This window comes from Sus scrofa, chromosome X (assembly GCF_054392235.1).
Source record: "Sus scrofa isolate SSC_HxYL_T2T_F1_AM1 chromosome X, Sscrofa_HxYL_maternal_Yorkshire_Landrace_v2.0, whole genome shotgun sequence".
NCBI lineage: Eukaryota > Metazoa > Chordata > Mammalia > Artiodactyla > Suidae > Sus > Sus scrofa.
Window position 1 is genome coordinate 111,402,035 of NC_139401.1, and position 25,460 is coordinate 111,427,494.

Consider the following 25,460-nt stretch of genomic DNA (forward strand, 5'->3'; position numbering starts at 1 on the left):
GTATACATGAGGACACAGGTTAGATCCCTGGCCCCATTCAGTGGGTTGAGGATCCAGCATTGCTATGAACTGTGGTATAGGTCGCAGATACAGCTCAGATATGGCATTGCTGTGGCTGTGGCTGTGGCTGTGGTCAGCAGCTGCAAGTCTGATTTGACCCCTATCCCAGGAACTTTCATATGCTGTGGGTGTGGGCCTTAAAAAGCAAAAAAACCCAAACTTCAAAATAAGAAAAAAATGATGACTGCATGACCTGTTAAATATCATGGCAGCACATTCTCTAATAAGCCTTTCAGTCACCTGATTCTCTCAAGGTAACTTTGACTAACCATAACTGATTAGAGTCCAGAGATTTTTAATCTTATAAAGTTAGAGGTTAACTCGAAGAAAACTACTAAGAAGAGGAGGTTCGAGGGTGCTTGGTTCACCTCAAAAGTTTCAGTTTATTGTACTATAAAACATTAGCCAGTCTTAAATCTAACTTAGTCACTTTATTGTGGCATTGTTTTCCAAGCTAACTAAACAAATCCCTGCTTTTCAAATGTTCTTTGAACAAACATTCTTATATCTCTGATGATTCTTTCATTACTTGTTTAGAGTAAAACATTGACATGTGCCAACTAATTACTTTGTCTCGGACTCGTGCTTTTCTAGACATCACCTAGTTCAAGCAATTTCCCTCGAACCTCCCTTCTTCCAACCTCTCACCCATCTTCCATACTTTCACAGCAACCTGTACCTTTCCTATCAAAGCACTATACATGTTGCATAGCAATTGCCTATTGATTTATCTTCCTCCCTTACCAAACTATGAGCACCTTGGCATAGATCTTGCTTTCCTTGGAGCCCCAGGGCCAAGTACAGGTGTCTCACACATCCTACATAATCAATCAACATTTGTAAAATGAATGATTGCTGCGTGATTGTAGCAGGTTGATGCCAAGTACCTAAAATGAATGAATGAAGAAAGAAAACTTGGTCTTTAGAATTCAGGGGGAGATAACACAATAAACATAGTGGCCATGGAAAAAAATTAAGGAAAGAAAATATAGCTGGTCCTTACTTTCAGAAAAGCCAACCTATGAAATTCAAATTTAGGATACAAGAGTACACATTGATTTTCCTAAAGCTTCTTTATTTCATGAAATAATTACTAGAGTTCCCTGAAACAATATGATCTCCTTCTGTGTTTAAGTACCTCTTATTAACTACCTGACTGGGTTAGTATTAGAATCTGTTCACAAATGAAAATCGGAAGTGAAAACATCAGTCAGTAAGAAAATTATTTGATTTATGCATGTGTGTGCTCTAGAGCACTTCGTAAGAACATATTTATTGTGTAAAGTAAACCAGGAGTACCTAGGATAATGAACAAGTTTAGCTTACAGGCTCTCAACCATAAAGGCCTTTGGATTTTAAAAAAAAAAAAGGGAAGGGAAGAATCATGTTTTTATGCTTCATTTTAGCACTTTCAGTGCTTGCCATCTTACTTCACTTTCTTCCTGATCAAGCCTCCCCTCCCCCTTGAAAACAAAGTATATCCTCCATCCTTCCTCAAAAGAGGACATATTTTTAATAATGCAAATATTTAACTAAGCTACATTAATCAGAATTTTAATGGAAATTTATCACTTTAATTTTAGCATGTTTTTCAGTTAAGCCAAATGCGATAGGTAAGTGAAAGTTTAGTTAATTGAACTGTGGTTTTTAAATGTCCTAAGAAAGCTTTCTGATCCACATAAAAGCAAATCACTTATTTCATACCTCAGCAAGCTTTAATACTTCACCAAAGCACAGAATGCATATTGGACATATACTTCTTACTTTGAGAAAGAATTTAAACTCTATTTGCACTAGTAGCCAGTCAGAATTTCCTAGACATATCCCACATGGAAAGGCAAGATGTGTCTCCTGAAATATTCCTAACGACTTCATCTTTCAACATACTAGCTCTAAAATAATTGGAAGTGTGACTGCATGGCAGGTCCCTCTGGATGATATCTTCTATTATCCATAATGTTCTCTTCAAAGTTTAGCCTATTTTTGTTCATAGGACATTAGATATCTACATTTTATGTCTGCCAACAGAATTGAACAATTAAATAGACCCTGGGAAAACGTGCCATGTAAAATTGACTCGATGAGTGTTATTTTAAAGAGAAAAAAAAATGTGTTTGAAAAAGTTTGAACTCCAATGGTTTTTTAAAGGTGCTCTAAACTAATATTCTATCCAAAATAATGGTCACTTCCACCAAAATAAAAATAGCCAGAAAAAGAATTTTCTCCAGCTAACTCATCTTCTGTCAAAAATAATTATATTAACCTTGAAAAGAAAAAAAAAATCTGCTATTTATCAAGAGATATAGAAAAGGAGTGGGACCTATTGTTACAGAGAGACCAATCTGGAAATTCATTTACTCAGGCTCCCTGATGAAAAAAAGCATGGATGAATTAGCTTACCAGTCACCTCTAATTTATCAATGGGATGTGCTCCAAAATTTATTTGTATGGGAAAACATATTTTCCCATAACAACAAAAAGTACTTAGGGTCTCAGATTAGTTTAAGAAAGCCTACAGATTGTAAATCTACCTCAACCATGGAGCTGCTGGTATCAGGCTGGATTCTGATAACAATAGGTCAAGTACAGGAGAAAAGAGGAAAAGGATCTTTTTCCCTTCCTGTTGCAGAGCAATTTAAAGAAAACTTTCCCAAAAGGCCTAGTTTAGGTACAATACCATCTGCTCTCCTAATAATCCTCTTCCCACTGTCTTTAACCTCTCTTAAACTCCTCAAGGTTAACACAACCCCTAGTTTCATGTTTGTTGATGCAGATGACAGCAGGCTGAGGAGCAGATATTAAGGAGTCAGCTATGATGTCTTGTATATGAGATATGGACACCAACTCTAGACAAATTGGGATACAGAGAAAGGACTCTGTTTATGGATCTTGGGTGCATAGGTAGGGTTAGCCATAAGGAGCAAGAGAAAAATCCTGTTACCAAAACCTGTACTCATGGCTGGAGCGGAACCAGCAGCAAAGCTAATGCTTGAGCTGTTGAAACACTTGTCTAGCACCTTTCATACTTCTCCAGCCCAGGGTAAGACTGGGCCCAGAGCCCAAGTTCAGGGCTCAGTTTAGAGGAGGTTAATGGCCCAAGTGAGATGAACTGAAGACAGTGAAGGCAGGGAATCAAGCAGGTGATAATGATCTATTTATCTGATGTAAACGTTATTATTCATTTGGAGGAAATTATAAATAGGCCGAATAGTTATTGTGCACCCACACTGTGCCGTGCACTGTTGTCAGTTCCTACACTCATGGAGCTTATATTCTGGATCAGTGTTGAAGAGTTCACAGGAACCAAACAAATCCTCAATGAAGAGGCAAGAGAAGGAAAAGCACAATTGCTCCCAACCAACTATGACTCGGACTTCCAAACCAGCGACCTTACCTTTTGCAGGTGAACGAAATGGAAAGTACGACCAAGTCAACTATTGCCAAGAGTCAAACAATGAAATATCAATTGTGATATATTCCTACAATGAACCTGGAGGGAACAAGCAAATACAAAATCGAGAAGCTTAACTTAACCAGCCCAAGGTAAAACCACCAAGTGGGCCGGGCACTTTTTGGCAACTTTTCCACCTCTCCTTTCACCTTCAAGTAGCCAAGCTGCCCACTGTGGCACTCTTCCAGGATCAGGCCATATCCCTTTCTCTGATTTTCACCAAAGTAAAACCTCTCAGTGCTTTCCTAGGGAATATGGGAGGATGATGCAGTATCATCAGAAACCACTTGTGCTTCAGTGCTAGTGAGAGAACTTATTCATTTATTTATTTTGCTTTTTAGGACCACACCCGAGGCATATGGAAGTTCCCAGGCTAGAGGTCAAATCAGAGCCTTAGCTGCCAGCCTACACCAGCCACAGCCACATGGGATCTGAGCTGCATCTGTGACCTACACCACAGCTCACGGCAACACTGGATCCCCACCCACTGAGTGAGGGAGGCCAGGGGTTGTACCAAATCCTCATGGGTACTAGTTGGATTCGCTTCCATTGTGCCACAGTGGGAACTCCCAGTAGATTTTAGAATGAGGAATATTACCAAAGGTAAAGAAGAATATTCCATGTTGATAAAGGTGTCAATTCACCAAGAATATACAATCCTAAATGTGCATGTGCCTAATCACAGAGTTTCAAAATACATGAAGCAAAAACTGACTAATCTAAAATAATAAGACAAATCCACAATTAAATTTCTAAATTTCAAAATACCTCTCTCAGTAGTTGATAGACCAAACAGAAAATCAGCAAGGATACAGAAGATCTGGAATGCTACTAACCAACTTGACCTAATTGACATTTATAAAATACTGCGTCCAACTAAAACAGAATACCCAGTCTTTTCAAGTGCACGTGTAACACCATAGTAGACCAGCTGCTGTGCCATAAAACAAGTCTCAGTAAATTTAAGAGGATTTAAATAATTCAAAGTAAGTTCTTTGACCACAACAGAACTAAAGTAGATATCAATAACGGAAGGATATCTGGAAGGTCTGCAAATATTTGGAAATTAAGCAACACACTTCTAAACAATATATGGGTCAAAGAATAAACCACAAGGGAAGTTGAAAAATATTTTGAGCTGAATGAAAATGAAAATACCACAGGAATTCCCGTCGTGGCTCAGTGGTTAACAAATCACAAGGTTGCGGGTTTGATCCCTGGCCTCGCTCAGTGGGTTAAGGATCCGGCGTTGCTGTGAGCTGTGGTGTAGGCCGGTGGCTACAGCTCTGATTAGACCCCTAGCCTGGGAACATCCACATGCCATGGGAACGGCCCAAGAAATGGCAAAAAAGAAAAGAAAATAACACACATCAAATCTGTAAGACACAGCTAGAGTAGTGGTTAGAAAAAAATGTATAGTATTGAATTATTGAACACGTATAAAACCCCCTACTCACCAATATCAGCATATCATGCAAGGAAAAGTAAGGAACAGAGGTCAGTTTCACTTCTGGAGAAGGCATGGGGTGGTCAGAGTGAACATGAATAGCGTGCGTTGGCAGAGTTGATGAAGTCTGATCCCAGGACAAAAGCTGTTGCTTTTGATTTTAAAATATTTCTTGCTAAGGATAGGATTTCCCTGGGGCCTAATATCGCCCCCAGAAATAAGAAGCCCGTGGATGGGTTCTATCCCTAATTGAGAACAGAGATGCTGGGATTGTAGCTTGGTTAATCTCTGTTAATTTCCAAATACTGTCCCCATATTAGAACCACCTGAGAAACTGTTTTTAAACATACTCTAGGCCTGCACTACAAGAAAATCTGATTCTATATATTTGGAGTAGGGAGGTCTAATGTTTTCAATTAACTCTGATTCTGATGACTCCCACTCTGCATATGGGTATACATATTACCACTATTTTTTTTTTTTGGTCTTTTTGCCATTTCTAGGGCTGCTCCCGCGGCATATGGAGGTTCCCAGGCTAGGGGTCGAATCAGAGCTGCAGCCTCCGGCCTACGCCAGAGCCACAGCAACGCGGGATCCGAGCCGTGTCTGCAACCTACACCACAGCTCACAGCAACGCCGGATCGTTAACCCACTGAGCAAGGGCAGGGACCGAACCCACAACCTCATGGTTCCTAGTCGGATTCGTTAACCACTGCGCCACGACGGGAACTCCTATTACCACTATTAATAACTACTAACAGTTACTGAGTACCTGTCATGTACTAGGGTCCTCTTTACATGATTTACATGCATTGTGAGATTTAATTCATGCACAAAAGAGCACTATGAAGACCAAGTGAGGAAGTACAGGTGGAGCTCATCCCCACTCAGAGGAAACAGACAAGGAAAGTCACCTTAACATAAAGGCAATAACTTTTCAATGACCTGTAAAGATAGGAAAAATGTGATTAACACTGGCTAAGGCAATAAAAACATTAGTGATGTGAGGCTTAGTCATTAAAAAAAAAAGCAAAAAAGGAGAAAGTCTTGGGGCAGCATGGAACAGTATACAAAGTGGTATGATCCAATCTTGGGCTAGTCTGATTAACAGGTTGGCTTCAAGGATTCTGTACTATACCAAAATAGGTCTGAGTTCTCAATCCATTCAACACTCTCTCTCCTCCAGTTCCAACTTCGGGTTAAACCCAGATCCCAAAGACACACACAAGACCCCATCCAAATCCTTCATGAAGTTTTCCGAGAACAACCTGTTGAGAACAAGAGTTCCCAAAGCACAGTCTAAGGTCATTCTTACCCTGAGTACTCACCATCATCTTAAAATGTTAACTGGACCCCAGATGGTATGTGGTATGAATACTTTACTCACTTTACATTTCATTTCCTGCTTATATCTAGTAAGCATTATCTTTTGTCTGTATTATTGATTCTGAGACCAATTATCCTGGAAAGCACAAAAGGTTCCTGCATAACAGTACCTAGCAGTGGTACATCTAATTATAATTCATAAGTGTTCTTTGATAGTGATGATATATGTAACCCTAGGAGATAAGTACCACTACATACTGCATTGAAATAAGGATCATGAAGGCCTTGAATATAGTACAATAATATTCTTGTTAAAATTTTGTGAAGGCAGAGTTAAAAATAGCTCTTTATCAGTCTGATACTCAAGTCCAAAGACATCTATCATTTGACAAAAACCAGAGATTGTCTAACCTAGAGCTTAAGTACCAGGTCATTTTCTAGCCCCCTATCTCTGAAAGGAATGCTATTTGACTTGGAATGATGCATTTCTGAAGTTTGTGTGCTCTGTGCTCGATCAAATCTCTTTTCTTTCTTTCTCCATTAAACACCTCCATTTAACAACACATCAAAGGAACTAAGGTTAGCCTGAGCCATGTAGAAATGGTCAGTAGAGCTTAAACAGAACTTAAGAACTAGAAACAAAAAGTAATTCTTATAATAATGTATATCTGCTCAGGTTGCCACACACTTCCTTTAGTCACTATTTCCAATATCCCTCCTATTGTTATTCTCAGTTATCATTTCAATTTGTTTATGACTACAAAAAAGTCTGTATTCAAGGCATTAGCATCTTTCAAAGAAGTCCTCCTTTTATTCTCAACTCTAGACCCAGTAAAATCTTTGTCCCTGACAGTATCTCTAGAAATGTTATTAAATTTTTCAATTAAAAAATTAAACATTTAAACCTCTTTCTGGTAAGTGATAAGATAGCATATTAAACGGCCATAATAAGCCTCATTCTACCTAAAAGGCAGCCTTTAGAGATCAGTATCTATAAAAATGAAGAAAAACAAAACAAAACCAAAAAACCCACAAACTCAAAGGCCAGGCACACCTTTTAAACTAATGGATTTTATGTTACTTGGATCATGGGAACCAAACAATGCTCTTGAGTTTTCTAATCTTTACAAATATGCTTATAAAAAGGCCATCATAAATCCTAGTTTAAGAATCTCATACCAGGGAGTTCCCGTCGTGGCTCAGTGGTTAACGAATCCAACTAGGAACCATGAGGTTGCAGGTTCGATCCCTGGCCTTGCACAGTGGGTTAAGGATCCAGTGTTGCCATGAGCTGTGGTGTAGGTTGCAGACACGGCTCAGATCCTGCGTTGCTCTGGCTCTGGCATAGGCCGGCATCTACAGCTCCAGTTGGACCCCCAGCCTGGGAACCTCCACATGCTGTGGGAGCGGCCCAAGAAATGGCAAAAAGACAAAATGACAAAAAAAAAAAAAAAAAAAAAAACCTCACACAAAATATTCAAAAATGATTTTCCTGGACTGAACCAAATCAAAGACCTGGGGGCCTGGATCACATATTTTGGTGTCATTGTAGAAATGGCCTTAACTTGAATAAGCTCAGGTGCTGGCCATCAGCTAACATTCAGGGTCATTACAAGACACATCCCTTTATTTACTGAAAAGACAGAGCCACTTCTTTATAAGAATGCAAAGAAGTTTCTTTAGGTTTCACTTCCAGAAAGTGTTATTCTCCACCACGATTGGCTTTTTATTTGATAGGCACAGTAATTCCTGTAACTGACCACATTACCTTCTGTGTGGCCTGCCAGGTTTTTCAAAACCAATTCATGACCCAAGTGTAACACAACGTTTTGGGGGTATTGACATCATTTGGGGTATTAGTTTCATCCAGAAAGCAAATTTTCTCATTTACTTTCAAAATAGTGTACTCCATACTATTTTTGTTTCAAAAATCCTTTTTGGAATATGGTAGGGTAGAAAATAAAACAATTACATTAATTATTGGAAAAAAATAAGGCTTCTAATATTTCCACCCATACTTGGCTAACGTGCTTCCCCAAAATAGAAAAGGGCCCTATATCATGGAGCAGTCACTTCCCCATAATAAATTGCAAATCACTCGTAGATAATTTGACAAACCAAGGCCTTTTAACTTTTGCCCCTACCATTTAACACAGGAGGGTGGATGACTGTCTTCCAACTTATCACCAGCTGGAGAGACCAGTACAGGATTAGTTATAAAGATTTTGGAGTTCTTTAGAACAAGACCCAGAAAAACAAACTTGCCATCTTAGATCCACCTTTTAGAGATTCAGGTAAACACTAGAGACCCAGGAAAATGTGTTCAATTTCTGAGAGGTCCATAGATATCCCTCAAGTCCATTTGTGAGCCTGAAATTAAGAACTCCTTCCTAGAAAATGGCAAGCTTAGACAATAGCCATTAGACAAAGCCTAGGTCCTGAGAAAACCTGCATGACTTTTATGTAAAAAGTTCAAAGATGGGCAGGGGATGGGGATAGCTCCTGCTCACATTACATAGTAATAAAATATTCATACTGTGATAACCACCTCAAAATACCCTGCTTTGTACATCTTCACTCAACATATCACTCTTACGCAAAGGAGTTAAGTCCTGCCTCAGTCAACCTCCTTACCTGGGTTTATTTTTCCTCAGAGGACCTCCTTCCAATGCTTGTTTGCCTCCACTGACTAGATGTTCCATGAGGGCAGAAACATTGTTTTGCTCAAGGCTTTACTTCTGGTGCATATGAGGCACTCAAATTTTTTTTCTAAGTCTTCTATAGGATTCTCTAAAGCAGAATTTTGTGAACAAAATTTTACTAGAATTGTCATGCTCATTCACACATCATCTATGGCTGCTTTCACACCACAATGCAGAGATGAGGAGTTCCAAAAGTATCCATGTAAGCCCACAAAGTCTCACTTTACAGAAAAAGTTTGCTGACCTCCAATGGCACTCATTTGGCCTTTTTTTCTCAAGTAGATTAGAAGCATCCCAGGCACAGGAGTTAGGTCTTAATACTCCTTCGTATGTAAAACAAAGATGCTTTAAAATAGCTATGGCTACACAAATACAGATTTCCTTCTTCCAACATAAATTATTTCTGCACAATTAAATTCATAGTATTTTCCATCCTCAATGTATTTCTAGGAAGGCCAAAAGCAAAGGTTACCTACCTGTGTTCAATAATTTGAGGGACAGAGAAAAGAGATTCTGATGCTAAGTAGTGGCAAATTTTCACAAAATCATGTAATCTTTAAAATGTTGAATGCAATGTAACTGGAAAGCTCTTACCAGGTATGTTTCAAATGATCTTAAGGTGAACCATTGTTACTGTCTCAATGTCAAAATCATTCTAATAATGTATCATCTCTCTTTATGCCAGAGACATTATGGGTGTTCAACAGTCACTGAATGGTTCACTCTCCTATAAATAATCACTGCACTCATCAATTTATACAAATTTAGAATTACCTGAAAAGGAGTATCAAGATTTATATCCCTTTGCCAATTCTAAAATATGCTCAGCATTTCTCAACCCTTTAAAAAATTAAAGCCTCAAGGAGTTCCCATTGCGGCACAGTGGAAAAGAATCCGACTAGGAACCATGAGGTTGCAGGTTCAATCCCTGGCCTTGCTCAGTGGGTTAAGGATCCAGCATTGCCATGAGCTATGCTGTAGGTCACAGATGCAGCTCGGATCCCATGTTGCTGTGGCTGTGTCATAGGCCTAGTCTGGGAACCTCCATATACCGCAGGTGCGGACCTAAAAAGACACAAGACAAAAAAAAAAATTAAAGCCTTTACCATCATTTTCTTTAAAAAACTCATTTGCATAGGTATCATTGGTTCCAAGGAATCCAAGAATAAATGGATAATTCTAGGCATGATTTCAGCTCACTGTTTACCCCAGGTACAGAGGTAAGCAAACAGGATTTTCTCATGTTATTGGATGAGATGTCTGTCATTTGGAAACACTGTAGTCCATGGACTAAGACACAAATAAGAAAGGATTAGGAATCTCACTGAATTCTCTTTGCTAAATTATTTTGAATAAACAACAACATACACAATGGAGTATATACAATATACACAATCACATAAGAGTTCCCGTCACGGCACAGTGGAAACAATCTGACTAGGAACGATGAGGCTGCAGGTTCTGATCCCTGGCCTCGTCAGTGGGTTAAGGATCTGACATTGCCGTGAGCTGTGGTGTAGGTTGCAGGTGTGGCTCGGATCCTGCTTTGCTGTGGCTGTGGCGTAGGCTGGCAGCTGAAGCTCCAACTGGACTGGTAGCCTGGAAACCTCCGTATGCTGTGGGTACAGCCCTAAAAAGCAAAAAAAAAAAAAAAAAAACCACAATGATATACAATCATTTGAGAAAACTATTGTTTATTTAGAAAAAAGGTTACACTGGTAGAATTCAGTAGATAAAAAAATTTTCTTTTAAAAATGTCACTGTGAAATTTTTCCAGACGAAAGTTCAGCAATACAAAGCTCCTATAGCTGTAGAATTAAAACACAATTAACTCTGGATATCCCCCCCCCATATTTTTCTAACAGTAATTACAAGAAAAATTGGCAAGGGACAAGTGAGTGCTGGTACCGTTTTCTTTTTAAACAGGTTTTAATGTCGTACATGTACTATATAAAATGATTCCTAAACACTGCATAAGACACTGCTCCCATTGTTTTTACTAATATTAAAAAGAGGCCAAATAATAAATTAAAACTGAGTTTTAAAATGAGGTAAATTCAAAATGGTTCAATAATCGTTTATTTTCCATTTCAAACAATAAAAAGCATTTCAGATTGAAAAAAAAACAACCCCCCCAAAAAAACTAAACCCAGGCAATATTTAGTTAACCTGAAGTGAAATTCTGTACATATGTAACCTTATTTGCTTGTTGGAAACTGTATGCAGCACATTGTGCTAAAAATATGGAACAGTTTAACACTTTCAGCCATTTACTGAAAATAAACATGTAGAAACTAAGCAACAAGTTAAATACAGTAATGCACAAAACAATTTTAAGTTTTCGGCATGGAGCAATAAAGCAGATAACTGAATAATTTAAGGAGATGCAAATGGGCCCTCTTCATTCATAATTCTCGGCAATCTACTCAGGAAAATAAATTTCTGGTCACAGCTGAACAATTTCATTCCAATCTCACCTGAAAGAAACAAAGTGATTTTATTGACAGATAAGAAAGGAAGGAAGAAAAGAAGAAAGTGGGGGAGGGGAGAAGGGAAAGGGGATGGATGGAAAGGGGAAGAAGGAACAGTGAAAGGAAGAGGAAGAAAGGGAGGGAGGAGGCAAGAAGGAGAAAAGGGAGGAGGGAAGAAAGAAGGAATTGGAAAGAGGAAGGAAGATTTAAGAAAGAAGGAAAAAAATCAGTGTGTTCTCTCAATAACAAAGGCTTGAATTAAGTCCCTAGATAAGGGTGAAATATTTGCATTTTTCTTATCGCCCACTCTTAGAAACCAATAAAGATAGGCACGCTATGATGACTTAAAGAAAAAAAAAAAAAACACTGAACATTCTGTCTGTGAGAGGGTGAGGTAGGGAGTAGGGGGGAGGGGAGAGAGGGAGAAATTAAATAGAAACATGTAAAACATTCCACAAGGACAAGCAATAGCTTGTCAAAAGTAAATAGAATACACAGCAATGAAAAGGAACCAATTTTACATGATCAACAAAAAAGAGAAAAATGACATCATATTTTTCACAAGGACACGATTTTAATAATGACTTATATTAAGATGCAATGTCTGCTAAATTATAAAAATTGCTTTAAAAATATATTGACTTAATTACACTCATTTCTTTTCCTTTATGTATTGACATTTTTCAAATACTGTATACTGAAATAAATTCAAAACATGATCATTACAACATGTGGCAAATAATTTCATATCTGCCTAACATTGTTCTCAAATTTTAAACTAATGCTCAATGCATTAAACTTTATTGATGAAAATACTACATTCACATATTTCATAAAACCAGAGCTAGAAGGGCCTTAGAAAATAATCACACTTGCATGAAATGCTGACAAATAATTTACATATCGTTTCTATACAGCATTCTGTTCACTCTTGACATTACCAATTATAGATACACTAATGTTGAACTTACAATTTTAATACTTAGAAATCATTGTTCCTGTTCATCACTGATGAATGGATAAACAAAATGTGGTACACACATTCATACAATGGAATCTTATTCAGTTATAAAAAGAAATGAAGTTCGGATACATGCTACATGGATGAACCTTGAAAACATGATGGTAAGTGAAAGAAGCCAGACACAAAAGGCCACGTATTGCATGATTCCATTTTTATGAAATGTCCCAAACAGGCAAATCCATAGAGACAAAAAATACATTAGTCGTTTCCAGGGGCTGGGGGAAAGAGAATTGGGAGTGACTGCTAACAGGCGTGGAGTCTGTTTCCAGGCTGATGGAAATGTTCTGGAATTAGTGGTGATGGTTACAACATTGTGAATATACTAAAAAACACTTCAAAATGGCAAATTTTATGTCATGGATTTTATCTCAATTTTTTAACTGCAAAAAAGTCAATGTTCCAATAAAGAGTATCATGGTATTATCAGTATGGCCATAACTAGAATAAAAAAATGGGTTCAGAATCATGAAGATGTCACAATTACTGGGCAAGGGAAATTTTGATGACGTATTTAAGGGCACACTGAAGGATAAAACTGCTATTGCTGTTAAAACATGTGAAGATGATCTTTCACAGGAACTGAAATTAAAATTTTTACAAGAAGCCAAAATCCTCAAACAATATAATCATCCCAATATCGTCAAACTTATAGTTTGCACACAAATACAGCCTATCTACATAATTAAGGTACTGGTTCCAGGAGGCGTTTTCCTCTCCTTTCTGAGAAAGAAGGATGAACTAAAACAGTGAAATTTTCATTAGATGCTGCTTCTGGATGGCGAATCTCGAGTAAAAATTGTATACACAGGGACCTTGCTGCAAGAAACTGCCTGGAGGTGAAAGTAATGTTCTGAAAATCAGTGACTTTGGAATGTCTCGTCAAGAGGATGGTGGTGTGTATTCATCTTCTGATTTAAAGCAGATTTCCATTAAATGGACAGCACCAGAAGCTCTTAATTATGGGAGATATCGTTCTGAGAGTGACGCATGGAGCTTTGGCATCCTCCTCTGGGAGACTTTCAGCTTAGGGGTCTGTCCATACCCTGGAATGACAAATCAGCAAGCACAAGAGCAAGTGGAAAGAAGATACTGGATGTCAGTCTCTCAGCAGTGTCCAGAATGTATTTATAAAATAATGTTGAAGTCTTGGGATTATAAACTTGAAAACCACCCCAAGTTCAGTGAACTTCAGAAAGAACTGCCATCAAGAAGAAAGTCACACAGTGATGAAACAGTGCCAAACTCAAACTTCAGGACTCTATCTTCCAGCAGAGTAATACTTTCTTCTCATTAACAGTAAGTGTATACCACATTATCCGGAATATTCTTCTAAGGTTATTTTTTATTAAGTATTTTTAAAAAATACGTGCAACTTTAACCACTGTAAATAAGAAACCAGAGGCTCTAAATGCAAGAGATCCCACAGATCTCTTTTCACACTAGGACTGGTGATGTTTCTCAAGCTCAGTTCAGAGTCAGCTGTCATCTAGACACCTCTACTCTTTCGGTAAATAACCGTGTTTGCAGGACACATTCTACTATGGTAAGATAAGATTACATGTGTAAACATCACTTTTTATTGGGAATTATTTGGACATCCTGAGGGTTTTTTCCTTCTTTTTGCCAAAATAGGCCCTGCGTTATGAAGGCTGTCACTTCCCTATGTTCTACCATGACCTCGTTTGTCAGGGCATCAGAAAACTATGCATGAAATGCCCTTACAGAGCACCCTTTCAGAGTTGAGGCAGTTGATTTTAAATGATATTACTTTACAGAGAGCTGTGACAGCAAGAAGCAAGTTCAAAATGTAGATCTGGGTGAAAGAGCAGCTAGACTTGTGACCAATGTAGAGAAGAAAGGCAAACAGAAAATCAGCCTTATTATCTCATACACAAACACAAACACATTTTCTAATTTTATGATCAAATTCACCAAAAAGGTCCTAAGAAATATTTCAATAGATTATAAATTCCTCATAAAAGAGCCCTCTAGATGGCAATAAAATTTATTTAGAGAAACTATGAAATACAGGCCCACTGAAGTAATATATTATCCTTGGTTAATCCTACTACTTGTACATACACACACACCCAAACAGAATGGCACACATGGATGAAGCTGACAGTTAAGAAGTCCACTGAACATTTACAAGGAAGAAAGAAGTTATACTTCTTATATAAGTTATATATAAGAAGTTATATATACCCATCCTAATTTCACTTTACTCCTTCATTTACCCTTATACTGCTGCCTAGGAATTATCATAGCAAACACACTTTCCAAAGTATTCCAAGTGGATAAACTGGATTCTAGCTGAACTGAATCTTAGAACACCCAGGGGTGCCTCTCAGGATAAATGTGTGTGAGGAATAGTCATAGTCAAAGGTAAATGTGGCATGGGAGCCTTTTGGATGTGTTCATGCCCACATCCAGATAAATAACAGTATAACACCTGAGTGAATATTTGGTTTGCCTTAAGTGGAAGAAAGGAAAATAGAAAATCTCTCTCCTGTTCTCTCCAACTGTTTGGTGCCTATGAATATCAGTGCACAGAAATTATACCCAGTACTTCAAAGGACGATAATAAAATAGTTTGAGCCTATCATTTCAGTCTCCACACAAAATTTTTGTACACATTTAATGATTGCTACATACAGACCCAGATAAACCTGCCCTCGAAAAATATGTTGCAGCACACAAAGCAACTTCTTGAACAGTATACTACTTAAACTCTGAAAATAAATTGATCCTTCTTTTGAGAGAAAAAAAAAAAAAAAGCCAATGACGTTTCTCCTCAATCCCAAAAATATATAGTTAATATTTCTGGGAGTTCCCATTGTGGTGTGGTGGAAACAAATCCGACTAGTAACCATGAGGTTGCAGGTTCGATCCCTGTCCTTGCTCAGTGGGTTAAGGATCTGGCATTGCCATGAGCTGTGCTGTAGGTCACAGATATGGCTCAGATCCTGTGTGGCTGTGGCGTAGGCCAGCAGCTGTAGCTCCAATTTGACCCCTAGCCTGAGAACCTCCATATGCTGAGGGTACAGCCCTAAAAAGCAAAAAAAAAAAAAAAAAAAAAAAAAAAAAAAAAAAATTAAAAAAAAAATAAATAATATTTCTGTACATGACTCTCCGTGTAAAGTTAAAAGTATTTAAAACATAGCAAGTAGAAGTTCCCATTGTGGCTCAGTGGTTAACGAATCCGACTAGGAACCATGAGGATGCGGGTTCGATCCCTGGCCTCGCTCAGTGGGTTAAGGATCCGGCATTGCCGTGAGCTGTGCTGTAGGTTGCAGACGTGGCTCGGATCCCGAGTTGCTATGGCTCTGCCGTAGGCCAGTGGCTACAGCTCCAATTAGACCCCTAGCCTGCCTGGGAACCTCCATATGCCACGGGTGCGGCCCAAGAAAAAGACAAAAAAAAAAAAAAAGTAGCAGGTAATAAAGAATGTTTGATTAGATAGATGAAAGGGATGAAGTTACTGCCTTCAACAAGACTGCAATCGAGAGTTCCCATCATGGCTCAGTCGTAACAAACTAGTATCCATGAGGGCCAAGGTTCTATCCCTAGCCTTGCTCAGTGGGTTTAAGATCCGGCATTGCCGTGAGCTGTGGTATAGCCCACAGATGTGGCTCGGATCCTGTGTGGCTATAGCTAAGGCGTAGGCTGGCAGCTGTGGCTCCAATTCAACCCCCAGCCTGGGAACCTCCATATGCCACAAGTGTGGCTCTAAAAAGCAAAACAAGAACAAAAACAAAAACCCCAGAAGATTGCTATCAGAGGGATATGTAACACACTCATAAATACCTAGGAATCAGTGATTAGGACTCTGTAGTCAACTTGACACACATGTGCATAAGCAACAGGAAACTACTGAAAAACAAACTTAACTGAACACTTTCTTCTCCAACACATGTTTGCCAGCATCTAGGACTGTGCCATAACATGGCTTAACACATTCCTAAAATAAGCAATCTTTGAGCACTTAGGAGATCAGTTTCCAAGTATGTACCGAAGGCAAAGGGCTCAGAACAGGAATTACAAAATCAATTGTTTACAGGGATGAGTAAATAAATGGAAACTAATGAAGTGAGCTAAGTGGGAAATTAGTAAACTATAAAAAGACCCACTCTTTACTTAAGGGTAACCAAGGTCAAGATGATTGCTGCCATCAGAAGTCAGGATACAATGTTGCCAGATATTTCAATTCTTCAAAAGAAAATGAATTTTGGATTTTGTTAACTCTTATTTTTTTGTCTTTTTTTTTTTTTTTTTTTTTTTTGCCTTTTCTAGGGCCGCACCCTCAGCATGTGGAGGTTCCCAAGCTAGGGGTCTAATCAGAGCTGTAGCTGCCGGCCTACGCCAGAGCCACAGCAACTTGGGATCTGAGCCACACCTGCAACCTACAGCACAGCTCACAGCAATGCCGGATCCTTAACCCACTGAGCAAGGCCAGGGATCGAACCCGCATCCTCATGGTTCCTAGTCAGATTCATTAACCACTGAGCCACGATGGGAATTCCTCTTCTGATTTTTAAAGACAACCAGTGTTTTTCATTTTAAATACTGTGTGAAACCAAGAACATATGTCTGTAGTTCTCTGGTGGTGCATCAGGTTAAGGATCCAGTATTGTTACTACAGTGGCTTGGGTTGCTGCTGTGATACAGGTTTGATCCCTGGCCTGGGAACTTCTATATGCCACAAATATGGCCAAAAAAAGAAGGTATGTCCAACAAGCCAAATTCTACCTAAGGGCTTAGAATTTGCAACCTTGGATTTAAACAGTAAGAGTCTGGTTACACGCATAAGAGCCTGGAGGTGAGACATGGATCTGTAAAATACATTAGGTTTCACTGGAGTAGAGGATTAGAATAGGAATATAGTATACTACAAATACAGATGGATAAGATAGAGCCAATTGCTAATGTTCTTTGAAATTAAAAATCAGGAATCCAGGATCAAAGTGCAAGAAGACTGAGCTGCTCAAAATCTAAGAGTAAGTCTCAGTTTAGCGCAATGTGTGATTCTCAAAATTTAGCCGAACCTAACATTAATGAATTGAGGACCACGCATATCAAACTAAAATTGAGAAGCTACAGAATGGTTCTAAGTGGAAATTTTTCACAGACAGGAATTTTTAAAGATTAAACTAGGGGGAAAGGTTAAAGGCAAAGCAGCTAGTAGTGTTCAAGAGACTAAATCAAGGAAAGATAAGATGAATTTGGACAAAGACTTTAGCAATAACAAGTAACAGAAGATACAGAGAACAAGCAGAAAGGCTTTTGCAACTAAAAATTATGAGACAGGAAAAGAAGACAGAAGACTTTGGACGGAATTTAATCTGGGTTACATTTAAATATTATATTTTCTTATCTCTAACATGATCATTTTGAAGTTTCTGAAATCAGGGTGATACATACAAATCAATGTCATTTCTCTATCCACCTTTCTCAAAAAAAAACAGTTCTAGCAACCAACAATGAATCTTACAATTAATGACATCTTTGAATCATGGAAATGTAACATGTGTAGTAGCTCTCCTTTCTGTAGAATCTAAAATAAATAAAAAAGGGAGCAGTGAGTAGCAGATTTGAAGTAGCCTGAAGGTAAATGGTGCCAATCAGAAATGATGAGACCTCTAGATGAAAAGGAAGAACAGAAAGATCTGACAACTCTAGAATGTATCCAATAGAAGGAGGCAGCCAGAATAGCCAGAAAAAGGAAAAATCAACCAGTGCCCCACAAAACTTAGTCTACCCAAGAAGAGAGTATAGTACATAGTTGTTAACAAGAAATTGAACAGGATGAACATCGAGCTAAATATATCTTAAAAGGAGATCTGAATAGAGACACTTTGCCTCAAAGACTACCAACCTAATATCTAACACCCCGTCCAGTCTTTTCTGGTCTTTGGACCTGAGAGATTATACAAAGGTAAGGTACAAATCCATGGCCTATGTGAATGAGAATTCAAAGATGTCTGAAGCATAACCTTCACAAACCAAAGAATAATATTTAGGTACTAAGTAAAGATACATGTATAAAACTGCAGGGAAAGTTGTCAGTGATGACTGGCCCATTCCTACTAAAAACAGAAGAGGTACATCCCCCCCTGCCCCTTAATAAGGGGACCAGGTAAAAACAAGTAAAAAGTAAAATGCCAGACTAAAAGGAAGATTATGGTGAAGAATAAAAATGATTAAGAGTTTATAGCTCACAAGGAAAGACAGCTACTTGTTGGGGTGGAGGGATGGCTAGAATTTAAGGATAGGTAATGATATTCCTTTTATAATCTTTCAAAATTTAAAAAATCTATTAAATTCTAAATTTAGTGTCATGACTCTCATCTACCCTACTCTAATACTTAGATAACAAGCACAGAATAACAAAGCAGAAAAAGCACACTATTTGTCCAGAACTTACCTACCTGGCAACCTCCAATCCCTGCTTTGCAGTCAAACAGGGCAAAAATCCATACTCTAAAGCTCATACCCTTATACAAAACAGGCTCTCAGACATTTCTTGCTCTTAAACAACTGCAAACAGCTTGGCTATCTATCTAGTTTCACAAAAGATTAGAAGCAGCAAATAATATAAAGAGGAAGGTAGAGAAAGCAATTGTACTTGATTTCATTAAAAAGTGACAGCTAATACAGAAACAAGAAAATTGGCTATAAAAGTCAACAACTTCAAATATAGCCATCTCAAACCATTAAATGTAGAGAGCAAATAATCCTAAGGCATCACCAAACAATAACTATTTAAATGATGATCTGAGTCTGAAAAAAGACTATGTTAAGGTTCTGAACACTGTCCAGATACAATTTATTTAGGTAGATAAAACACTTTTTAAATCTCTCATAAGGCATAACTACTTTAAAAACAAAGTTGCATGTTTTAAATTGCAGAACTAAAAGCCCAGACCATATTTTTGGCTTTGCAAAACATAGGCAGCAGTAGGAAGAGAGGGACAAAACTTAAAAATCTCTGGATAACAAACATGTCCGCATGAAAAGCCGAAAAAAAAGTGATCAAAGAAAACTAAAGGGCAAGAAGACCTATGTTCTGAGTATTGGCTACGTCAGCTAATCCCTGTCGCCCTCTTCAACTTAACCTCTCAGAGTCTCAGTTTTTTCACCTGTAAAATGCAGATTCATCACCACCCACTACAAGGAGAAACAGGTACTTTAAAAAAAGTAATTAATTATCCAGAGAAGATGGGAATGAATGGTGAAGAGAAAGCCAGATGTTCTTAAACACATCTTGGAGTTTTTTTTTTTTTTTTTAAAAAAAAGCATGGCTAATCAGCAAGCTTAAAATGAAAACAGCCTAAAAATAACCATGAATCTTGTTTCACATCTTTACCCAAAGTCTTGATCATTATATTTAGGTGAAAAATTCTAGTTGTACCTTGCAAAATGGATCTAGTTCCTTCAACATTATTAGATCTCACTTTATATTTCTATCTTTAAATGAAAAGGAGGTGAGAGAACACTCACCTTGATTGAAAGTCTTCATTATCTGTGCTTGTCCGAGGACTTATGAGTAGATGACAAATTAAGGGAAAACAACTTTGGGCGGGGGGGAATAGGGTCTCACTCATCTTGGTATAATCCCTCAGCTTGCAAGCCTAACTGGCTCTTATCAGCCTGGCAGCCTCAAACTCTATCAGCTCTGCTAATCTGCTGCATCATCTCGCCCTGCTATTCCCCTTGCCCCCAGCCCAAGGGACTCTCTGTTCCCTTTCTCATGGTGGCAGAGCCAGAGGGACTCTAAATCCCTTCGTGGCATAAACAAACTGAGTCACCAAAGAAGTTTAAAAAATAATCAAGTCTCCCATTTCCACATTTTGTACATTTGAAAGGGTTAACTAGAAAGACCATTTAAAAAAGTAATAAGCCCTTAAGCATTGAGACCACATACTATAAGGATACAATTCTAAGTAAGACCAATATCAAAGCTTTCCATTACACTGATTAAAAACATCAATAAGATGAAAAGGATATTGTTTCTTCTCTTCCTTTCCTCCTGAACTGTCCCGTTTCTCTTTCTTTTCTATCTTTTCTTTATCATGCCTGGACTCCTATAACGAATGGTGGAATTAGTTGGGGAAGGGAAAACCATATATAAAAATCAGCTCAAAATCCCTTTTCATCACCCACCAGTCATAAATTTTTCTTCAAAGACTTATTTAATATGACACCAAAAGCAACAAAAGAAAAAACTGGACTTCATCAAAAGTAAAAACTTTCATGCATCAAAGAACACTATCAAGAAAGTGAAAAGACAATCCACAGAATAGGAGAAAATATTTGCATATCATATATCTCATAAGGGTCTAGTATCAAGACTAGGATTCTTACAACTAGGCAACAAAAAAGACAAACAATCCGATTAAAAAATGGCCAAATCATCTGAGTAGATTTCTTCAAAGAAGATATACAAATGGCCAACAAGCACACGAAAAGATGCTCAACGTCAGTAGTATTAAGAAAATGGAAAATCAAAACAACAGTGAAATACCACTTCACAGCCATTAGGATGGCTACAATAAAAAATAAATAAATAAAAATAACAAAACGAAAACAGAAAATAACAAGTGCTAGCAAGGATGTAGGAAAATTGGCACCCTCATACATTGCTGGTAGAAATGTAAACTGTGCAGCCACTGTGGAAAACAGTTTGGTGGTTCCTCAAAAAGCTAAACATAGCATTAGCATATAACCCAGATATTCCACTCCTGGGCATATACACAAGAGAATTGAAAACAGGTATTCAAACAAATACTTCGTAGCAGCACACAAATGTTCATAGCAGCACAATTCACAATAGACAAAAGGTGGAAAACAACACAAAAGTCCATCAACTAACAAATGATAAACAAATGTGGTATATTCTTATAATGGAATATTATTCAGCCATGAAAGAAATGAAGTTGATACATATAACACCATGAAGAATCTCACAAACATAACACTAAGTGAAAGAAGTCAAACACAAAAGGCCACATTATTATACAGTTCCATTTACATGAAATAGCCAGTTTTTTATAAGTTCATAGAGACAGAAAGCAGATTTGTAGTTGCCAGGGGCTAAAGGGAAGGGGGAAATGGGGAATGACTGCTTAATGAGTATGTGGTTTCTCTTTGAGGTAATGAAAATGTTCTGGCACTAGACAGAGATGATTGTAAAACACTGTAAATATAGTAAATGTCAATGAATAATACACTTTAAATGGTTAATTTTATGTTATGTAAGTTTTACCTCAATTTTTAAAATGCTTATTTAAAAGGAGTAGCCTTCCATTTTTAAAGCATACAGAATTTTTAAAACTATCACCTAATCAAAACTGCTTTTAAGAACTATGAATATATGGCATATATCTTGAATATATGCCATAATCATGCTTTGTTAACACTTTACACGTTAGTAATGACTTGCTGCTTTATGGCAGATACATGAGATGTATTCTGAGTATCATCCATTAGTATCTAAAAGAATGCACACTATATTTTAAAATCAAATATAAGTGTGAATATGTAAGTTTATTAGGAGAAAATGTTATAAAAACATGTTTAAAAAATCACAATAAAGACTTTTATAACAGTGTAATGATCAGGGAGAATAAATGTAATCTCAGGAATAAAGTGAAACTAAAAGAACTATTGGTGGAGAAAAAGAAAACCCAAAATAGAGGCTGAAACTCAATGAAAAGAAGTAGGGAGGAGTGGACTGGAGCGGAAAGGAATTTCAGAGAGAAACTAATTCTATCCTCCCAGTAATTTGGGACTGAACGGGCTCAAATTACCCAGATAACCTGCTCTTCCCCAATGCCTCTTCTTCCCACCCCCAAATAATTAACAAAAGACTATCTGACTACAAAAAAAACCCCTCAATATTTGCTAAATTTTCTAGCAAGTGTTTTAAGAAAAAGTGTATTGTTCCTTTAGTTTTCCTAATTTACCTTTTTGCCACCGGAGGAGATTTTATCCATTTTTTCAGATTTAAATGAGTCGCCGCTTTTTTCTTTGCCTGAAGATTTTGACTTATTTTTTTCCTTGTCTTTCTCATTTGGATATGGAGACTCACATGGGCTTTCACTTTTGTGTTTTGAAACCCCCACTAAAATTATAAAAGAGAATCATGAACACCTTTTTCCAATTCTCTTTGATGATTGCTTGGAAAGTATTAATAAGTCTACCTACTTGTTCCATTTTCCTCTTTCCGCCTCTTGGTTAAGTCCGGTGGCACTTCTCGGTCATTGTTTGAGTGATCCTAGAATCAAGAATTGTGAACTACATTGATCAAGAGTTTTTGTTTTTGTTTTAAAGTATTACTTTTATAGAAGAAGTGCACAGCTAGCATTGGAGAATTATCTGTAGTGGTTTCACATACTTGGTAAAATGACATGAAAGACAAGCAGAGCTGGTAGAGATTATTAGGTTGGATCCTTACTAGTGTAGAAGATTCAAACACACTTTAGGGTGAAAATACCAGTTAAAACACTACATAACAGATTGCCATGCAACAAACTAGTACTTTCTAAAAGGGCAACAAACACACTACTGTACATTATAATGAGCTTTCCAAACTAGTTTTTAAAAAATTACAAACCCTTTTCCGTTCCTTCCTGTCCTTTTCATCTTTTTTTTCTCTTTCTCTGGATCTTTCCCTCGACTTGTCCAAATCTTTCTTGTCCATTTCTCTCTCCTTACTCTTGGACAGTGGTGGAGGAGTATGATTAATGTAGAGCTGTTAAATTAAGGCAATATTACTAAAGATTATTAGTTTTCCAGTATTGGCATCACTTGCTTGATTGTTTATTAATGAAAGACAATTGGTAGTAGACCCAAAGTCAAAACTGGTCAGCTGTCTGGATTATGAGAGGTAAAATAAAAGAGCATCGCACATATTATGCAAAGACTTCAATTCTTGACCTTATAAAAATTATCATTTAAACTTGATCAGTTCATTCCTGCCTTAACTAAGATTTTTATCAGTAAATTCACAAGCTACAGTTCCTTGTGTAGCTCTATTGTGAAGACTTATAACCACCATTATTACAAGAGTCCATATATGAAAAATAGTGACTGGACTTTCTCTACTGTAAAAAAAAATACAAACCTCTACACGATCATGGAACTTTTAAATAGTTTTACCATCCACTGATAAGCAATCGATGACAGTGAGCAAAAGTATAAAATAAAACCTAGCCATGAATTTACTACTAAGTCTTTTCTGCTTCAGTGTATACCATGGACACCACTATCCTAAATATTTTTATAAATGTAAAGGCTGCATATTTGCTACTTCTAAAAGCATTCCAATTTCTAAAATAATCAAGACTGACTGAAACCTCTCTTAATGGTTCTAAATAGCTCAGAAAGAAAGCCATATAGTCAGTTAAGGATGATGAAACAACTCGAAGACTAAAATAATGAACCCAAGTTTTCTTTTGCCTGTTCTTTCTCCAATGAAAGGTCTACAGGCAATAAAATAGTCAAATATTAAGGATATGCTAATTCTAAATAATTAAGAGGTAAAATTACTTATGCAAGTTGTAAATATGAAAATCCATTATAAAAGAAAATACTAAATAATCAGATACCCAATCTTAAGGCTTTTATAACTGTGCTACAAGCTTATGTTTAAAACATTAAAAGCATCAGGCAGCGGAATACTGAAATATAACTCATTATATAACTACACAATTCTAGATACACCTTAGAAATAAAAAGAATAGTGAGTCAAAAGTCAAATATTTTTGTACAAGAAAATCCTTTGGTATTCAAAGGAATACATGAAAAAAGATGACCATTGGTTTGAAAATTAACACTTATTTTTTAACACCACCAAATATTTTCAATTCAGTTGACTCAGAATTACTGCCATAACAATGCAGAAGTAGATTCTTTAAAATTTCAATGTTTAAAAGTTGATGATCAACTGAAATAGACAAAATGTTTATTAATAACAAAGAGCAAGAGAATGGGAAACAATCATAAAAGTGCTTGTCCAAAAGGTACTCTTGCTGGGTATAATGCCCTAAATGACCCTTTAAGATTATTATGAGATTTATTCACATCTATGCCAATGTTACTTATGAAACTGATGAGACAAAGGAAGTAATATATTTTTTGCAATACTCAAGACTTATCTTAGGGAAGTATTGCTTAATTCTTCCAATAAATTTTAAGTTTGTGACTACAAATAAACATGTACACACACACATACACACACCTCTCCATAAGAATGAAGTTTTTAAGTGTACCTAACTTGAATTCTGTATTACAAGGAATTGGGAAACCAAGACATTTTTAGTTTAGAAATGTACCCAATTCTATTCCTTTTTTCCTACCCTTCAAAGAACAGTTCTGATCAGAATACTCTTCTCCACAGAAACATATAGTCTCCCATTGCCTATGGAATAAAATGCATATTCTTTAGCTTGGGTATTTTAAGCTCCTCACAATCTTTGCACAATTCTATCCTATTATGTAGTAACCCAATCAGTGTACTCCAGGTAGGGGCTACCACTGCTCCCTAACACTCTGCACTTCCCAGCAGTTCTCTTCACCAGAACACTGCTCACTTTTATCTTAATCTCTTAAAAGGCCTACTTAGCTTTCAAAGACAGCTCAAAAGCCATCAACACTTCAACAGTTCCTCAACTCTGCAAATCACTTTCTGGTGAACCCTTGTATTATTTTATATTAACCTTTTTCTGTAGCAGGTATTTCCAATCAATTTCATGTCATTTACTTTTATCCATAACACAGTTTCCAGGATGGCAGGGGAGCTACTGTGCCGTTTCTACTTTTATACATTTCCCAGTGCCTTGTACACATAGTGAGTACTCAATACATGTTTGGCAAATAAAATTAAACTGATCTGCACGTAGCATTGTTGGTTCTTCTTTTTAAAATTTGATTTTGCTCTTGGCATTATTAGATTTTGGGTTTTATTTGCTCTTATTCT

General features: G+C 37.2%; 1 protein-coding gene across 42 annotated transcripts in view; it reads right to left on the reverse strand.

Moving 5' to 3' along the window:
- Positions 1-10,663: 10,663 nt before the first annotated feature.
- THOC2 (THO complex subunit 2) overlaps positions 10,664-25,460 on the reverse strand; it is a 113,373-nt gene continuing 98,576 nt past the window's right edge. For 13 of the 42 annotated variants that reach the window (XR_014835907.1, XR_014835904.1, XR_014835899.1 and 10 more), the window contains exons 34-39: positions 23,097-23,234; positions 22,688-22,757; positions 22,447-22,604; positions 20,489-20,565; positions 19,982-20,027; positions 10,664-13,524 (exon numbers count right to left, since the gene is read on the reverse strand). Coding sequence is in view for 25 of the 42 variants with exons in the window: in XM_021080470.2 (XP_020936129.1) it covers positions 20,000-20,027; positions 20,489-20,565; positions 22,447-22,604; positions 22,688-22,757; positions 23,097-23,234 (471 nt within the window). In the remaining 17 variants the exon portion in view is untranslated. Of the gene's footprint in view, positions 13,525-19,981; positions 20,028-20,416; positions 20,566-22,446; positions 22,605-22,687; positions 22,758-23,096; positions 23,235-25,460 lie in introns of all 42 variants that reach the window. The other 29 variants (XM_085008929.1, XM_085008928.1, XM_085008925.1 and 26 more) reach the window with 7 other exon arrangements.